Raw genomic sequence first — 19,255 nt, 5'->3', positions numbered from 1 at the left:
TATAAATGGAGCAAAGATCCTACAAGTACCAGCGTTTACTTACCTAGGAGTATGTCTCAACACTAGCAAGATCGATAAAGCGAGACTGGACTCACTACGAGCATTAGCTATTAACCTTGCTAGTCAAGGTAGAATCTTGCTAAAAATATATTGCGAGTTCTTCCTTAAACCCTTGATAGACTTTTATCGGCTTAAAGCAACTCCCATTCTAACATATGGTGCTGAAACAGTCTTTACATTTCGATCTGACAGCTGGACAGTCATTGAAGGACTGTTTTGGAAAAGAGTGTTGCGAATACATCTTAGCTCACCAATTCAGGCCTTGGGTATGGAATTGGGCTTAATCTCATTAAAGGCGATTATTACATGGAAATTGCTAGCACTCTATCGCAAATGTTTAGACCCACCAGTGAATAGTGGATTCACAGCTATAAAAAACGCACTTACAAAAAGCAATGATCTGACATTACAAGAATGGAAAATAATATGCCAAACAACCATTGCAGACCTAAATGAAACTGACCAATCATTCTTGGAGAACTCCGACAAGATCAAGAGGAAGCTTTATGCGATGGACTGGATCAACACACATAACGAAAATCATAAGTTAAAACTATATGGCAAATCATTTCCTGAAAGCAAAAAACTAAATACAATACCAAAATACCTAGAAATGTTCCCGAATGTGCTGTTCAGAGACCAGTATCTGAGGTTCAGGCTGAATCTGTTTCCCACCAGAGAAATCCTTAATGCAAGATGAAAACAGCCTATAAAATGTAGACTATGCCAAAACGATGAAACAAAAGAATAACTAAAGCATCTGGTTTTATTCTGTCCAGACTTGGACGCAATAAGAACACAACTAATGGCTGTGATTACTCACATCTATGTAGGTCGAACAGCAGAACACTGGTGGCTTGAATTATTGAGAGGACAACAAATACGACTTACCTTAGTGCTGGTGAACCTCTTGTTAGCAATCTTAAAAAATAAATCAACAATTTAAAAACCAACAGGTCATCAACCAAGTAACCTAACAGAACTTGATAAATGGAACATTCATTTATTCAGTTTTTCTTTTCTTTCTCTCCATGTTCTCCCACTACTGATTGTAAGTGATCTGAGGCACTCTTTTTAATCAATATGATGGTAAAATGAAAGGCAAAAGGTTTGTAAATTACAATCCAATAATGCCTATAAAACCATTTTGCTCTTTAGAGACTGAAACATTGAGCCAGAAATTAACTGTTCATTGACACTGGAACCACCATGCCCTGTGTGTAGAGAAGTGGGGGTGGAAAGAAGTAACTTCCAAATGTTTGCGATAGTGGAAGGTGAAGGTGACCAAATGTTTGCGATAGTGGAAGGTGAAGGTGACCGCGTAGAACCATGCTCATTCTGTTTGTTGAAATAGTAGCTCTTGTTGAAGTGGGTGCACTTTGCCATTTGGACAGCAGAGGGCAACCTAACTCTGATAAATTGCATCAGCTGAGTACAGAAACACACCTAAGTGTTTTAAATATATAGATGATATCACTTATTAACACTAGTCAAGATGCACTCGGGAGACTCCCCTTTCGTCTATTTTTTAATTTCTTGTCTGCTTTTTGCTTAATCTCCCACTCTTTCTCATTCCTTTTCTTTATCCTTACTCCTCTAAATCTTTTCTTCCCGCTCCTTTCCACCCCTCCCCCCACACACCCTTGAAATGTGCCTAGGCCCAGGGTTCTGCTCTCTATAAAGGGTGAGTTTCATTGCTCAGCTTACACTTTTTTAAATATACACTTGAATATGCACTTTGGAATATCACAAAGTGGTCCAAATGGTGGTCATCAGTCAACTCACAGCCCCATTACGTATTGAAACATTTCTCTGAGGATGCAAATAAAATCTACACTTGAGAATTCATCAAAGGTCCATTTGCCTCCTCCCCTCTCAATACATTCCATGGAATCCTCTATTTTGATACTTGGCAAACTAAAGAACTCATTTTTTACTCATACGTCTGGTATTTGAGGGAAACGGTCACGCCCTTTCAAACTGGTCCATCTGTGATTGCAAACGACATAACGACACTCGAGAAAGCCATCTCCTTTGCAAGATGTGCTGCAATTGCAATATCTCACCTCCCCTTATGCTGTTCATCATGGAAGAGGACCGAGTTTGATGACTTCTTGGGACAAAGGATTGTCTGCCACCCATCTTCATATATACATACTTATCCATAGGTATGTCTCCATCAAGATGGCCGTCAACCAGTATGTGGCATAGCAGCAATGAAAAGGCGATATACCCTCAGCGACATCAGGAATCAAAACCAACAAGCAAAGGGTTTGAATCGTAGTTGCCTAAATATATATTATAACTGTGAGACCTAAATATAAGTGTGAAACGCACCTTGATAGATGCAAACCCCTCCTCCTTTCGTATAAACAGAGTCCATATGCCAGCTACAATAGTCTCTGGGCAACATCTCATAAGAATGTGAGATTTTTAGGGAGTTAAAACTCAGGTTTCACTTAAAAAGTGTGAAACGCACCTTGATAGATGCAAACCCCTCCTCCTTTCGTATAAACAGAGTCCATATGCCAGCTACAATAGTCTCTGGGCAACATCTCATAAGAATGTGAGATTTTTAGGGAGTTAAAACTCAGGTTTCACTTAAAAACTAAATATCTAGCTTTGAATCCTGAATGAGATCAGCAGAACATACGAGTAGACGCTCTAAAAGGAAACAGATCTGTCAGATCTGAGATCTGATTGGCATGATAAGGATTTGCCCTAGATGCTACACTGGCAAGGGCCAAGGCTATCCCTTAGATTTGTACAGGTTCTCTTCAGTAGGTCTAGGAAATGCATAATGAACGAGTCCTGTCTTGACTGCTTGTCCTAGATAGTTAAGTGCAACCCATGTTAGTGTACGGGCTGTCTTTGGTTGCCAATGCTCAACAGATCACTGATTGCCTTGGCATGCTCATTTCATCACAGCTGTACCCAAAACAACATTATTTTTAGGAATAAATGATGATCAATTGTGCAAACTAGTTCTTCAATATGCAAAGAGGGTGCAGGTGGGTCACCAGGGAGAGCTAGTTCAGAGTTATGAAAGCTTTCTCAGGCAGAGAGGGTAGGGCACTGAATCATACAATTTACCTCATTACTAGTTTGGAGGTAATAGAAAAAAGCAGGTGGTAACGGTATTACCACTTGTTTTTTCAGTCCATTTGGTTATGGCTTTGGCAGTACAGCCAAAGAAATAGGAGGAGCTATTACCAATAGTGGTATACCTCCATTCCACAAAGAAGTCCAATGGGTCTTCATAATGCGGAATAACAGAAACTCGTAAAGACTCCACTGTTACCACTGGTGGTAACAGTAATTTATGGGCATTATCTCTTTAATCAAATGTCTAGAAGTAAAGACAGTGCATGGTATCAAATTCAATTAAAGGACTGAGGGTTGCCCAAGTGGCATATAGAATTCATTGTACCCTATACATGTCGGCGCGGTGTCTGTGTGATGACTGACATGTATGCCACTGTACCCTGCACATCATGGTGCACCAGTGCTAGGACATCAGTGGAGGTCAATGCTGAGGTTGGTGGTACAGTTTACACTTCCATCCCCAGTGGCCCTGATCTCTGCAGCAACAAACACCATCAGCACCCCCCAAAGCAGTTACCACTGCCGGAGACTCACCTATCACCACTGCATCCACCGCCGCTGCAGCTACCAAAGCAGCCTACCTACAAGTGCAGCACAGTCATCTGTTGCTGCGCAACACTGAAAAGCAGGCCATACAATATTCAATGTATAGTTTGAAATCTGTAGGTCAGTTCTTCAATGTACTTAATTGTCATTTTTTTTCCCACAGATAGTAAAGATACTTAATCTCTACACGCCGCTAAATGAGTTTGAAGAACGTGTCACAGTCGCCTTCATAAGAAATATTCAGGTGAGAGTTCGGGATAACTGGCGCGCAATTAGAACTCGTCACACATTGAAGATAGGAGGGGGCACTCAGAGCGCTTAAGCTTTTACATCGCTGTTCTCCGATGTGGTCAAGTGCATCACCCTATATTGAATGTATTTTATTTTTCCAAGTCAGTGTGTTCGGGATGGATACACCAGAACCAACATGTTTTTTTATCAATAAATGAATACGTTCAGACATTGGAGGAGACATGGAAATTGCTACAAGGAGATCATTTATGTATTGTTTATTTATTTATTGGTCACTTATTCAGCGCTTATACAATTAGCAAAACTGTTTCAAAGCACCCACAGGGGAAACAGGATCGGGACAGGGGAAGACAATGAATTACAGCAAGGATAAATAATTGCATTAATAGCACAAAATAACGAGAATAAGGGAAGGAGAGACGAACCTACTATGCCTTCTGAGTGTTCAGAACATGCAAGTGCAGAGGGAGGGGGGGGTGCTTTGAAGCTCATGGAGAAGTGCTCAGGGTAAGTGATGAGAGGAGATGAACGTAAGTGCAACCACCGATGAGTGGGTGAGCCGAGTAAGTGCAGTAGAAAGACAGCGGCTGGGATGAGAGTTGAGGGGGGTCAAGGCCCTGAGGACACATAAGGGCCCTGCACATCAGTCACACAGCTGTAAGATTAGCAGGGAAGAGAGGAGGAGGAGAAGGAGGAGGTAAAGAGAAAGGTCTTGAGCCTTTTTCAGAACACAGGGAGTTGGTGCCGGAGGAACGGAGGAGTCTAGAAGGAGAGTATTTGGGCAGGAAACGTTGAAGATAACCACGGCCCCAGATAGTTTTGTGTATGATACAGAGGGATTGGAATGTAATCCATGCTGAGACCAGGAGCCAGTGAAGGCTTTGTAGGGCAAGTAAGATGCAGTCCCTGGGCTTGAGGCCAAGGATAAGTCTCTCTGCCCTGTTCTGAGTTAGCTAGAGTGGGTCACAGGGTGGAGGAAGGAAGATTAAGAAGGAGGCTATTGCAGTAGTCTAGCCTGGAGAGAACCAGAGCACGGGTGAAATTGAGTCTCTGGGGGAAGGTGAGGAAGGGTAGAGTGCATGGTTTAAGAGCAGTCCATGGGAAAGGCAGAACCTAGAGGAGGCACAATGGCGTCAAAGAGCAGAAGGTTCACAGGTAGAAGAAGATCAGCAATTTTTACTTGGATCATAAGGCGAAACTAGAGACCACAGGTAGAGATAAGTAAAGAAACCAACATACCCACCTACCGAACCAGATGGTAACCCTTAACATTGAAAGAAGCGTTTAAACGTTATTAGGTCAATAGACCTTTTTAAAAAATGAGACAAAAAAAAACGATTTAGAAAGACCGCCCTGTGACCGCACAGAGCGGTCTTTCTAAATCGAACTGTGAGCCGCAGCGACGCACGCAGGTGCACGCAGGGGCTGCAAGGCACGCCAGGGCTGGAAGCAGCCACAAGGGAGATCTGGTACGTTTGTGTGTGTGTGTGTGGGGTGTATGTGTATGTATGTTTGCATTTTGGGGGCTTTGGGAGGGGACAAGGCAGTGGGGGCTGAGGGAGGGGGCCTCGTGGGGTGAAACTTCCCCGAATTTGGACTAAAAAGGGGAAGAGAGGGTGGGGTAGGGTAATGTCAATATTTCAATTTTTGTAGGTGTAAAATCGTCCGTAAAAAAACGGTCTTTAGGTTAGGCGACCTACAAAAATTGAAATAAAGATTTAGAACCAATTAATCTGCTGGGATTGACCCAAAGAGCGTAAAAATGAGAAGAAAACTGAAGAAAAGAGACAAGAGAATACAGATCACAGAATAAACCAAACGACGGGATAGGTAGGAGCTAAGCCTCCGGAACAGCAAGCAGCAAGAGCTAGCAAGCTTCGAGTCGGACTGTTGAGGTCTGTCCGTTTCATAGTAAGGATAAGGTACTCTGCATAGTTGTGTGCTTGTTGTTCCTCATAGAGGCATTAGTACATGTAAAGAGTAGTATGTACATTTGGCATGCATATCTACCCCGCATACAATATGTTCTTTCCAGGCACAGCCAGATCCTGAATTCCAACACCTGGCAGGCTTGAATGAAGTGCCTACCATACCCCATGAGGACTAATGAGGCTGTTTCTTGCATCCTGCCAGATATCCCGCAGGCTGTATTTAGCACATAGGTGAACAACGGCACCCTGCAGACACCCAAAAATCAAAGTTAGAGTGTGTCCTGTGTCCATGTTTCGAAAACATATATTTTACGAATGGTAATCCCCAGAAATACTGGGAAAGAAGCTGAATTTGCATTTACTGCGCATTCGCCTTCCACAAAGAAATCAAATCCCATAATGCAGAACATGGGGAGTGGGGATTGTGGGGGTGTCAATAAAGATGGGAGGGACAATAAAGAGGGGAGGGAAATGACACCGCAGGGATAAAGGGGAGTCGGCACCACACTTCAGTATGTGCCGCTGACAAGGTAGCTGGGGCAGCGGGGGGTAGGGTCTGCGGGATGTCGGCTACCCAGATCTACGTGATCACTGTGCAGCGGGATTTAGCGATTCGATTTTTTCGGATTCGCAATTTCCCGCTTTGCGGTACTCACGTCGATCCTTACGAATATAATGCAATGCAAAGGAGCAGTTTAATTGAACTTGTTTTATTTGGAAATATGTATTTCTAATTTGAAACCATGTACAGGGGATTGCGTAATATATGTGTGTGTTGTATTTTCCCAGGTCTGCTGATATTGAAATGTACACAAACAAATCCATTTTGTGCCTGCAGTGAAAAGCACAACTTTCTAATGTTGTAACATTTACAAATGCAGGTGGGCATTTCACACACTGCAGGTGAAATGTGTGTGACAGGCTATTGAAGGGTGAATACTGCTTCTGTGTGCAGTTCACATGTTTTTTTGTAGTCTAAAACACAACGCGTTTCCTGCAGTGCCTTCCGGCAATAAGTCATAATTGCACCCAGTGCTGATGTCAGCATTTTCATTGTGTGGCTGGTCCCAGGTGAGGATTTCGTGAGGAGAGGGGGGGTCACTTTCAGGCTGTTCAAGTAGCGAAGGTCACTTTCAGGAGCACTGTTGTGATTATGGTATTTTGGAGAGTGACCTCGGAGTAGGACACTCTTAATCAATGTAGACGACATTTAGGTCCTCCTAACTCGTTTCCGTTCTCTCCTAGGCCCATTTGCAAGAGCGGAACGACCCCCCGAATCTGCTGCTGGACTTCAAGTACATGTTTCCCGTCCTCTTTCCATTCAACCCATCGTCTATCACTATGGACTCCATTCACATTCCAGCCTCCCTCAACCTGGATTTCCTTCATCAAGTGTGAAGACCCCCACATCTACCTGAAGGCATCTGGGAATACCTTGGATATCAGTATGGACAACACTTGATCGACAGCCAATGGAGAGTTATCGATCAGCGCTAAACTCTACTCTTTAGCCGAATAAAGGACTGAACATGTAAATAATTTTCTAACCTGCGAGAGGAAAAAAAGAGATCTTGAAAAATAGACATGGGTTTGCTCTATTTTATTTTAAACTTAATATAAAATTGTATCATATAACTACTAATATACAGTGTGATGTGAATAAGAACTATTTGATGGCCATTTATGGGTACCATGTGATAATGTCCACTAGGTAAAGGTGCAGGTGACTTTTTTCCCTGCACCCCTAAAAGCCTCCCCCCACAAATTCGAGGACGGGTGAAATGTTCTACTCTAACTCAAGTCCTAGAATATTTGGGGGAAATTATTGATTTTCGTGGGAGTACACATTTGGGGAAATGTCGTCCCCTTGCGACCTTTTCGCAGAAGACATTATCACTGGATAAGCGCCTTTCTATGAAACATTCTTAAGATATTAAAGAACCTGGCACTAGAAATGTTCGAGGGGTTTATTAAGTGACTGTAGCCATCGTCCAGCAATTTATTTGCACGCATGGGTCTATGCACTAGAGCATTTTTCTGCACTGTTTCTGCTGTACAAAATGTTGATGGATTCTGGAGAGCAAGTGCAAATCATTGCCGACATGTATCCTAGAGTCAGAAGTGTGGCTTCTGCTAGCCAGTGTATTTACAGAGGCTAGTTCAGTTTCTTTAAAACCACGGCTCGCGACCTTCAGCATTGGTAATATTTAACACGGTTATTCGCACATTGTGATCACCGTCTGCCCGTCAACTTGAATCTGCTCAATTTCCTGGATCTGGTCAATTTCCTGGTATAATGTGGTTTCTTTTTCTATCGCTAGGCCTCTATTGGAAATATTCTTGTTCTCCCATTATGCTATATATTTGTACTGAGTCAGTGAGTGGTGTCTTTGTTCTGTTGACTCAAGGCAACAGAGGGTCTTTTTCTGGACCTCTCCACCAGCAGTTTGGAGAGCAGCTATCATGCACAGGACACCTTTTTACAATATCATGCTACGCACTTGTGCTGCGGTGCATGCTGAGCGCGCCCCGGTATATGAAAAAATGCCTGGTCTCAAATTCATGTTTAGCGTTCTTATTAAGGAAGCTTTGCCCTGGTATTGGCACAAGGGCAAAAACGGACCTATTGCAAAACACACCTATTCCTTCAATGCTCTTTTGCACCAGAGCAAAGTTTTCCCTAAATCAAGTAGGGCATACATAAGAACAGCAGACATTGGCCCTCATTACGACCCTGGCGGAGTGGGTTTACGCCAGCGTTATTCGCGGCGGACCCGTCCGCCCTACTACGAGTTCCCGTAGCGCCATGGAGCGTTTTCCGCCTGGTTTTTCCGGGCGGAGAAATCCATGGCGCTACGGGACCTTGTTGTTAATTACGCCACCGTATTTTACGGTGGCGTAATTAACGCCTTCCCCACTCCCATTATACCCTATGGGGCAAAAATGGGAATGGGGAAGGGTAAAATGGGGGATGGGGATTTACCGCCCCGCCAAGGTCGGAATGGGGCGGAAAATCCGCCAACCCCCATGGCGCTATCGGCAGCTTTCCGCCGTGCTCCATGGTGCATTTTGCACCGCGATTTCCGCCAGGGTCGTAATGAGGGCCATTGTCCTGGAGAAACAAATGCACTTAAAGGAAATATGTTTATCCTAATGCCAACACCGTACAAAGTTGCACTTGCACCGGTACACCTTGGGCCTCATTACAACCCAGGCGTTAAGGGTTTAACGGCGCCGTTGCCGCCGTTAACCCTTAACGCCTGATTACCATTTTAACACCTGCTTTTAGCAGGCGTTAAAATGCAAGGCGCTAACCCGCCTTGGTGCTAATTACGGCACCGTAATTTACGGTGCCGTAATTAGCGCCTTTCCCACTCCCTTTATGCCCTATGGGGCAAAAATGGGAATGGGGAAGGGTAAATGGGGAATGGGGATTTACCGCCCCACTCACCTTGGAATGAGGCGGTAAATCCGCCATCCACCACGGTGTAAATAGAGTTTACACCATGGTGGTAAAGTAGGGAACTTACTGCCTGGGTTGTAATGAGGCCCCTTGTCTGTAATGTGGCGCCAGATCCGCTCTACTCCCAATTACACAAACCAAATATAAAGGTACATTTAGGTGCATTTTTTTATAAAGTGAGATCCTGTTTCCACGTTCAGTTTTTAGATGTACTCTTGTCGGCCTGCAGATCTTTAACATTTTGGTTGATTCTAACCTCCAAAATTGCACTCGGTGCTGCTGCTGCTGCTGCACTGGGCAAGTTTATCAGCCTTTTGTTCATAGATGAGTGTGTCTCTATGACTATCTTGTTATACCCCGGGCATCTCCAAGGGTTATGTTGCTTTTAACGAAAATATATTGTGGGCAAACATTCTCCTCCAGTTCACTCCTAATAATCAGAGACACCCACTAGCCTCTGCAGATCCTGGGCCTAATTCACAGAAGCGTTTTATAATGGCAAAACCCCATTGGAAAACGGTGTGTGAAAAAGGGCCCTTGTGTGCAGAGTGCCTCATCTGAGACTCCTCAAATGTATGCAGGACACACAATGACACCTTAAAAGAAAGACAATACTTATAACGTGCTTGTATGTAACGCTTATTTGTATGACCCCATCTCATTGGTACTCACTGTACAGACCTAAGAGCACTGCATCTTTAGGTGGGCCAGTGGGGAACTAAGCCTGATCCCGCAGGTGGTACACACAGCTCAGAAGCACGGTGCTAACACATATGCTTTTTGGGCAAAGAGAGATTGCTTTGCCTTTGACATATGGTAACTCAAAGCAAAGTGAAACGTGTTTTCCCTCCTTGTGAATTCTGAGTCATGGTTGTGTTGAAAACATTGACTGTTAACTGCTTTCCCTCATCTTTGGGAAGCTTACTTGGACTAGTTGGAGGCAGGGCAGGATGCCAGGATATGATATAATATGGCATTTATAACGCGCCTCTACCAAAGTGTTTCAAGGCGTGACGAGGCAAGGGGGGCTGGGGGCTACAGAGGGAAGACAGAGACAACGATCTTACTAGGCCTGGTGACATTGGGATAGAAGGAGAAGAGGGGAGGGGGAGGGGACAGTGCAGTACATGGGATCTAGAGTAAAAAAAAACATAGTATAAATAAAAGCGATAAGTTAAAAGTGCAGCCAGCTGGTGGCAAGTGCAGACATCAGGTGTCAGGTGCTGGTAGGGGACTGTAGGGCTACAGAAAACAGGAAAGAAAACACTAAGAGCCATCTCCAAAAAGGAGCCTTTAGGTCATGTTGCTTAATCCCACAAATAGCTCACATTCATGTGTGGATTCATTGTAGCTCGAACTGGGGGAAAACATTGTCCTAAGCCCTTCCCAACAATACATGTATTTTCAAAAATGTCCCTTGCAACTCCATTATAATGGAGTCAATTTGAGGTTTAAGAGCCGTACACGAAAACTAATATCCCTGCAGAGAGATTGCAATTGGCTCTAAAATGCACGTTCATTCATCAACTTCGGTTGGGATGATTCATGTATGTACATATGTTCTATGTACAGCGCATGGGCATAAGCGCCATATGAATAGCACGTCATTATCTCAGCTCCATGTCTCGCGTGCAGTGGCAAAGTAGCATGGGTAAATAAGACATAAACAGCATACAAAATATGGCCATTGGGAATGTCAATTACCAGGTTACTCCTTAAAGAACAATGGTATTCACAACTTCAAAAAATAGTGTGTAAGATACTCCTGCTTCAAAATATTATCGAGAGCCCTGCGTACCCTGGCACTCCGCTCGGTGGTGGAGTGGGAGTGGGAGTGTTGAGCAACTGTCCACATCTACATTGTCTGGTTTTGATGTAGTATTTGTGGATTTCATATAAGCAAACCACGGCGGCTTCACTTGCCCCCGGTGAGATTGTCGTGACCGGCATTTTGTGATTGGTTCCCTACTAAGCTTATTTCGGCCCCACATGCAGCATGCAGTGGACTTTCTGTGAACACCTCAGAATAGTCTATATTGCACACTTGATATTCATCTTAAAAGGATGTCTGGAGCAAGCACAGGATGCAATTGTGCTAAAAGACATGAGTCCTGGCGGCCACACGGGGCTGCATCCAGGCACAATTCCCCTCTCGTGCACCAGTGCATCCAGACGGTTACAGGGAGCATTTGTTGAGGTAGACCTCAGGCATTGCGCCTCATTCCGAGTATGGCGGTAAGGGATAGCGGCCACCGGTAACGAGACCGGTGGCGGTATTCCCTTACCGCCATACTCCGAGTTCCCTCTGCGCCCTCGCCTTTAACGCCTGCTTTGAGCAGGTGTTAAAGTCGAGGGCGCAAAGGGGCCTCCAAGCCAATAACGGTGACCGTAATGAACGGTCACCATTATTTGCATCTTCCTCATTCCGATTGAGCCCTATGGGGGCTCATTTGGGAATGGGGAAGAGCCTTGGTGAATGGGGAATTACCGCCCCGCCAACCTTGGAATGGGGCGGTGATTCCGCCATCCACCAAGGCGCTGCCGTTCCGGGTACGGCGTCAACCAAGGCGTTAATAGCGCCATTGGTTAGCGCCGTACTCGGAATGAGGCCCATTGTATTCTTGCAGTTGCTTATCTGAATTCATAGCTCCTGATTCACTTTACTTGCTTCTAGTGGCATCGGTATGCTTTTAATCAATCACCACATGTCTGTGTCAGCGGGACACCCTGTTTTGTAGATTCCTGTGGATACCCCATTAACCCTTTGTGTGGCCTGTGGACGTATATATGTACTTCAAAAGATGGTCCAGGTATTCCATTATTAAGTAAATTAGAGTGGTGGAACAGGATCCCTTCTCCCTCTGAGCACTGGAAATCCTCTGCGTGAACATTTCTTTTTGGCAGCAATACACTGGGCCATCGGGGAAGATGGGGGGGGTAGTCCCAGAGGCGTTGCTAGCAGGGTTGAGGGAGCTATAGCCCTGGATGGAGCCTGCTAGCCCCGAGTGCCAAAAGGCCCCCATTAGCATAGCTCCGGGTCTTTCCCCAACCTCGCAACAAGCCTGGATAGACTTAAAACTCAGAAACACCCCAATTTTCAAATGATGCAGAGCTCGGCACAGCTCCCAAGCCTTTGCAATGCCTGGGTCCTACGTTTTGCCTATATTCATTGAAGATACAGGCTGATGAAAGTGTCTGTAAAGAGTTGATTGAGGCAGTCAGACTCTTCTGCAATGAACATTAACAGAAAACATAATGCTGCTTGCAGCTTGGCCAAATTGCTCATAGCAGGTGTGGCACAGAAGGCCAAATTAACTCTTCGTTTGCAGCTCACAAAATGAAAATAACTCAATGCAGAGCTGTGTCCTACTTGCCTTTCACAGATACATGGACACCATGGACTGTGTCTATTGCAATATTATCCTGAGAGTTGACATTCTTCAAACAGTATCTGAGAAATCAATGACTGTATTGGACATGCTTGACATTGGACTGTTTCTATCACAGCTCCACATGCCTGTCAGGGGCGCATGCCTGCTATGAACTCTCCATGTTGATATATTGCACACCTTAATGATGCTCTGTGTGCCCGTTTCTGAAGAATGGAGAAGCGAGCCAGGCATGCCGGACCTCACAATGAACCTCACCAGCTCTGCTTGTTTTATTGACTTCGGAATGATGGAAGGATTCCATTAACCTACCCAAATCCAGACTGGGACCTAGACTAGACTAGATATAGATCTGCACATCAGGCGCATTAACTTGCTGAAATATAGCATAGCCTGGTCAAAAGTGCTGTCTCCTCCAGATACAATTCACAGATGGAGGGTACTCTGTGTTCTCTTTCTAGCTCCCTATCCAACTTCGCCCATACACTTCTGTTCCCCTATTCTTTCACACACTTCCTGCAGTCTTGTCTGCTCTAAAGCCCAAAGGTTTAACCACATTACACCTGCCCAACATTGGTTCGATATTCAAGGTCCTGGAAGCAAATTTGGCAAAATCATGTAAAATGACCGCAGTGACCTGAAAAACAATCTAAATCTCTCTTGGTAAAATGCTGTAGCTCAGAGGCTACTTATTGTCCGTCCATGTCGGGTTTTCAGGATATCCCTCATTAATATTCCTGAAATAGAATTGCATACAGTGATTCTAAATGTATGCACATTTTTGCTCATGAATATTAATGAGGGATATCCTGAAAACCTGTCAGGTTTCCGTCCCTCGAGGCCTGGAGTTAGACAACCCTGCAACGGCCTGCCTGGGCATAGTCACAAGGGAGCAAAGCACAACGACACAAACACATGATTGCTTTCAATGTGCGCATACCATGCTTGTATGCGGTCATCATGGAGATTATTCAATGAAAGTTTCATAAAAACATGACAATTGAGTGCTAATGCGGGAATCTAAGAGAAAACAGCACTCACTGTTCACGAAACCATATTTGCAAACATATTCTACATCATCAATTAAGGGAGGCAGGACCGCAAAATGGCATGCCAAGCATAAGCTTTCCCATGCAAGTGCCTCAAGGGCCAGCTTCATCCAGCTATTACATAAATAGCTTTGATCCTTTCCTTCTTCTGGTATGGAAATCTTTGAGAGGGAATCTTGAAAGATCTCTGGTGATCGCATGCTACCAAACAGCAATTATAGCAGTACAGTCTCATAGGCAAGCACTTGCCGGCCAACCGTTGGTAAAAGTGATGGCGTTCACATAGTCCCCATCCCATACTATTTACACACACTCGCGTTCAAGCACTATGTTCCGGAGGAAGGTCATTTGAGCAGCTTTCTGTGGGGCAGGTCTAAATTTCATACGCTAAACATGTCTTACACTTTATTGATTCCTTACCCCATTGTTAGAAAATGCTCTTGTACTAAACTTGTGTTTGAAAACGAGCAGGTTCTCAGAAGAGAAGAGGTTCTGGAAGCCAGACTAAAGCGCTTTTTTGTAACCAACAGGTCCTTCCTCTTCTTCCAAGTATGCATATCTGTACTGTGCTGGTGTGTACAAGTAGCATCATCGACCACATTGTGACACGACTCCAGAACATAGCTGATGAATGCACCAGTCCAGGGCCCAGGCCAGCACATCATACAAGACACACTCCAAAAGGACGTTGTTCTAGACAAAACATGTTCTTTATACATTGTGAGATATATTGTAAAAATGCAGTACCTATATTTTAATGCCAATGTTTGATATTGTAAAACTGACCGTAAATGAAAAGAATCCATGCTTCTATACAGCATATGAATTGGTTCAGCAATGAAAGCGTAACGGAGATGGCCAATTCTGTACCATCACCAAACATACCTCAGCAAGTGCCAACATCACTTCCTGCTCCCTACCAACAATTCTGCAGGAATGCTTGGCGCTGTGGCGAATGCGCACTTCCCAATTCAATCAACAGGGACAGATAGGAGCAGTGAGCAGAGAGGGGATGGATCTCCAAAACAAAAAAGAACTGACCAATCAGCTCCAGCCCTCTGTCCTTAATCACCCAAACATGCACGTACTAGTTTGCCAATTAAGTTATTTCCATTTTATCTTACAATTTGAGTCCTTACGTTTTGGAAAGTAAGTTCTCACAAAATTCTTGCCAAAAACAGGAGTATACATTCTGCACAGGAGAGCCACATTGATTTACTTTCAGTGGCTCAAAAATAATATCAGTTAAACATTTTAAGAGGGCGAGTCTTTCCATATGTGCTACACGCAGTGCCATCTGCAGGACTGTCTAACATGAAATAAGAAGTACTATTATACATGATTAGTGTAAATAAAGTGTATTCTTCTCTCGTGGCACATATATTGTGATGCATCATTAATGATCGACATATTGCCTATGCCATTTGAAACAAACATTTATTCTGTGTGCGGGCCGCTGCCGGAAATGACATTATGCGTCGGTTGGGCCGTATGACCTATGCAAACCAATCATTAATGAGGAATAGGATCCATGCTGCATAACCGCAAGCACTACTTCACAAAGTATTTGGCTGCTTGTCAGACTAATTTGAATCTTTATCCTTGTAAAATAAGTCATGAACTTTGATTAGCCTGTGGTTACCAATTGGAGGGGTTAGTCCAGTGCATAATTATGTACATAAATAAATAGATATATATATATATCTTTTGAAACATCCTTACACAGTATAACTATTCCTAACACACTAGAACGATAAAGGGTTAAAGGAAAGAACCTACTTACACTTCTTTGTTGTTGTTTTTCAAAGTAAAAAAGCACACACTAGGTTTCAGCCCAAAGTGTCCAGTTAGCCTGTAAATATTAATACACTTGAAAAGGAAGAAGGTTCACTGTCGATGATAAGCCTTTTGTTGTGCAAAACAGTAATTATAGATGAGATACAAGTGACAGAGAATTTTGTTTTCGTTTTGAACAAATATGTAAACTACATGTGTTTATAGATGAGAATCCTTCTAATATAAATTGTACAATCCAACTGTGGATATGAATTTGTCAAATAAATTATGTACTTTTGCCTAAAGAATGTGTTCTGCTGACATTATTTTCCACAGAGTCCAAGAATATTTTGAGAAGAACATAAAGCATGATACAGCCCAGCCTGGTTAAAATGTCCTCAAAATGATACTCCAATGTTCTAACACTTGGTATCTGAAAGTTCACCAGACTTACCAGGGGGAATGACTCCCTTCACTTGGCTTTGGCTTTTCACTTACCAGGGGGAATGACTCCCTTCGCTTGGCTTTGGCTTTTCACTTACTAGGGGGAATGACTCCCTTCGCTTGGTTGAAGACGTGGTCGGTTTCCCTTTCAGCCAAGGGAATGACTCCCTTTTCTTGGCTTTGGCTTTTCACTTGCGTGGGGGATTGACTCCCTTCCCCATGCTCTTTTTTCCTTTTCTCAAGTGCAACGTTACCAGGAGAATGCCTCCCTTCTCCTGGTGTCTTGGATTTCACAGTTCACTGTGCCCAGGGGGAATGACTCCTTTGCCCTGGTCTCTTAGATCAACCTATAAGATTCTCAGCAACACAGTTCACATAGAACTCGGTTCCCGAGACCCAGGCTTCTCCATTTCCTGAGTTCGGTCTATTTGGTTCACTCTCCTGCCGAGTGCGGCCATGGGGAAGATGATTTATATCTATCTCCTGGTTTGGGTGTGGGTCCCACACCCATATTTCTCTGCACTGATGATTTGGCAGACTTGGTTCACTCGCCTGCCAAGTACTGTCACGAGGAAAATGACTTACCCCTGCTTAATGGTTAGAATCCCAGACCCTTCTTCTTTGCTTGTTTGGGTTTCCCCTACCCCTGTTATATGTCTCATGTGCCACATCAGCACCTTTCTGCCCCTCCAGGAAGCATATAGCCGACTGTTTGCTACTAGGCTGTGAGGGAGCTGCCTCTGGCTGCCTGGTGACTGGCCCCGTGCCTCCTCTTACCACCTGTTACCTTGCTTTGGGACTCAGTACCTTACCAGGGCTTCCTAGGGTTGTATTCCACCTCTCTGCTTTAGTTATTTATTTATTTGTATTTATTGGTTATAATGCGCCTATAGACAATGGGCCTCATTACACGGTAGGCGGTAAGGGTTTGCAGGCGTTAAAAACCAACCCGCAAAGGGACCAGGGAGCTAATTACGGTACCGCAATTTGCGGTGCCGTAATTAGAACCTTCCCCATTCCCATTATGCCCTATGGGGCAAAAATGGGAATGGGGAAGGGCAATGGGGGAAGGGGGAATTACCGCCCCACCAACCTTGGAATAGGGTGGTAATTCCCCTTTTCACCAAGGCGGTGCCGGTATTTTACCGGCATGGACCAAGGTGCTAAGAGCACCTTGGTCCACCGCCGTCTGTGTAATGAAGCCCAATGTGTTTCAGCGGGCTCTTGTCAGCGGCGTATGTGGTTGTCTGGCATCGATTGTTCAGTTTCCTGAGCAGCTGACGAGGCTCCTCTCCTGCAAAGCCCTCGAGGAAGTCTTGTGGCTATCTGCCTGCATCCTCCGTTCTGCGTCGGCTCCCAGACAGGATTCAGATCTACCATGCTGGAGAATCTTTACACCTGATGCCTCATTCAGCTGGATTCGACCACTTCTGCCGTCCTTCATTGCTTTTTATTGGAGATCCTCAATTGCTGTTTGGTAACCAATAGAACTCTCACTTAGTTCTTGTCGTGATCTTCATGGCTCTGCACCTCTTTCTTGTCTCAGTACTAGAACTACCAGTCTCAAGTGGGTAGTTTGGACTCCTCTTCATCCCAGCCACTATTATGTCACTGGCTCTATACATGTACATGGAGTGGCTGGGTATGATATGATAGTTTATTTATAACGTGCTTAATACCCAGAGGTTTTGTAAGCGCGGACCCGGGGATCGAACCTGTGTTGCTGCGTGTCGTCTTGCTTCCAAGGCGAGCACGTTGTCCCTGGGCTATCCCACCCGAGACCAGTATGGTACTGGGGTGTACTATATGTGTAGGGTTAGAAGGGGTGTTTGGGAGGGGGATATACTGTGTTCTCCTTAGATGTTTCTCCTTGTCCCCAGAGTGGGAGTCTCTCCCAATGAGATTCTCCTGCTCTGTACCACCCCCAGGGAGACTATCGGGTAGCGGCCTCACCTCCCTGACCTCATGGGAAGGGGCACACCCTTGGGGAGAAGTGACAACATCTAGGAATTTGTCACTACATACACAAAAGAAGAGTGTCAACAACACACCAGACTCTTGACCAGAGCCATTATGATACATAATCCCATATAATGACCAATATCATAGCTGTTTTCTCATTAGTACAGCCCTGAAAGAATAGACCAGTGAAATAGATGTCACATGGAGTATATCAGATCTGCTACGAGACATTTGTTAACACGAAGGTTTTTCGGACAGTTACCAGGAGATCCCACAGCAGCAATCAAGGTAAATGCAATAACCTTAATCAGTACATGGTGTGGAGGAAAATTGGGAAATGAAAATACTATGTACTCCCCAGGCCTGGCACTGCAGTATTATAGCAAGTGAGCCTGCTATACTGGCATGTTTAAACAGCGTTTCTTGCTTATGCGAGGTAGAGACAGTAGGATGTACTGCGCATGTCTTTGCTATGTAGGCCTCTCACCTACCTGGTTGGAATGCCCGCTTTCTGATCTCTCGCTTCTGACGTGTTTCACTTTTGGCATATGCAAGCGTGATCTTAGCTCTCGTTTTCTTAAGAAAAGCAGCCCAGGGGAGCGGAAGTCATCATATTGCTAATGCCCTCGCTTCCCTCAAAGCGTACTGGAATCTTTAAGGACTATAGGCAACTTAACTAACTGAGGTACGACAGGGCGACATCACTGATAACACTGTCTTACATGAAATAAAGCAGCTTGTGTCAAAGACTGATATAATGAGGCTTTGTTCTTTTCTAGCAGGATGAATTTAGTATGTAACCTTGACCTGTTCTGTTGGGATCCCCCCCCCCCTCAGAACTTTGTCTTGTGTTGCTGTTGGGTTCGTGCTGTCACTGCTTTCTACTAATAAACCACCAATCCACCGGAATCGTGAGTGATCCCTTTTCCTCATTAATGGCATAAAGGAGGTTAATGAACAAGGATGAAAGGGAATTTTTGACAAAAAATACCCCAGACTTCCATCAATATAAAAATATTCCCCATAATAGTCCTCCAAATTTGAATCTGAAAGATCCAAAGAATACTAATGTAAAAAACTTGAGCAAGCTGTTAGGTTCAAAATTGCCAGGCAATAGAAAGGATATCAGAGAGAGCTCCTGCTGTCCAAATAAGCCAATACAGTGCAATCAAGGAAGGCCAGTTCACAGTAAGATGTTCACCAAGTTCAAATCTAGAAATCCAACAGAAAAGACTGTATCAGATAACATACAGTCCACCTTACATGTGTCTTATTGGC

The 19,255-nt window shown here is 44.3% G+C and overlaps 1 protein-coding gene across 4 annotated transcripts in view; it reads left to right on the top strand.

Annotated features, from left to right (window-relative positions):
• Positions 1 to 15,879, top strand: part of MYO5B (myosin VB) — a 1,432,615-nt gene extending 1,416,736 nt beyond the window's left edge. For all 4 annotated transcript variants that reach the window (XM_069626964.1, XM_069626962.1, XM_069626965.1 and 1 more), the window contains 2 exons: positions 3,875 to 3,955; positions 7,140 to 15,879. In XM_069626964.1, the coding sequence (XP_069483065.1) occupies positions 3,875 to 3,955; positions 7,140 to 7,292 (234 nt within the window). In that variant the 3' untranslated portion in view covers positions 7,293 to 15,879. The remainder of the gene's footprint in view (positions 1 to 3,874; positions 3,956 to 7,139) is intronic.
• The last annotated feature ends 3,376 nt before the right edge of the window (positions 15,880 to 19,255 follow it).

Source organism: Ambystoma mexicanum, chromosome 6p, assembly GCF_040938575.1.
Source record: "Ambystoma mexicanum isolate Mex_15411 chromosome 6p, UKY_AmexF1_1, whole genome shotgun sequence".
NCBI lineage: Eukaryota > Metazoa > Chordata > Amphibia > Caudata > Ambystomatidae > Ambystoma > Ambystoma mexicanum.
Note: the sequence above shows the minus strand (reverse complement) of the source record. Positions and strands in the feature narration are given on the sequence as shown.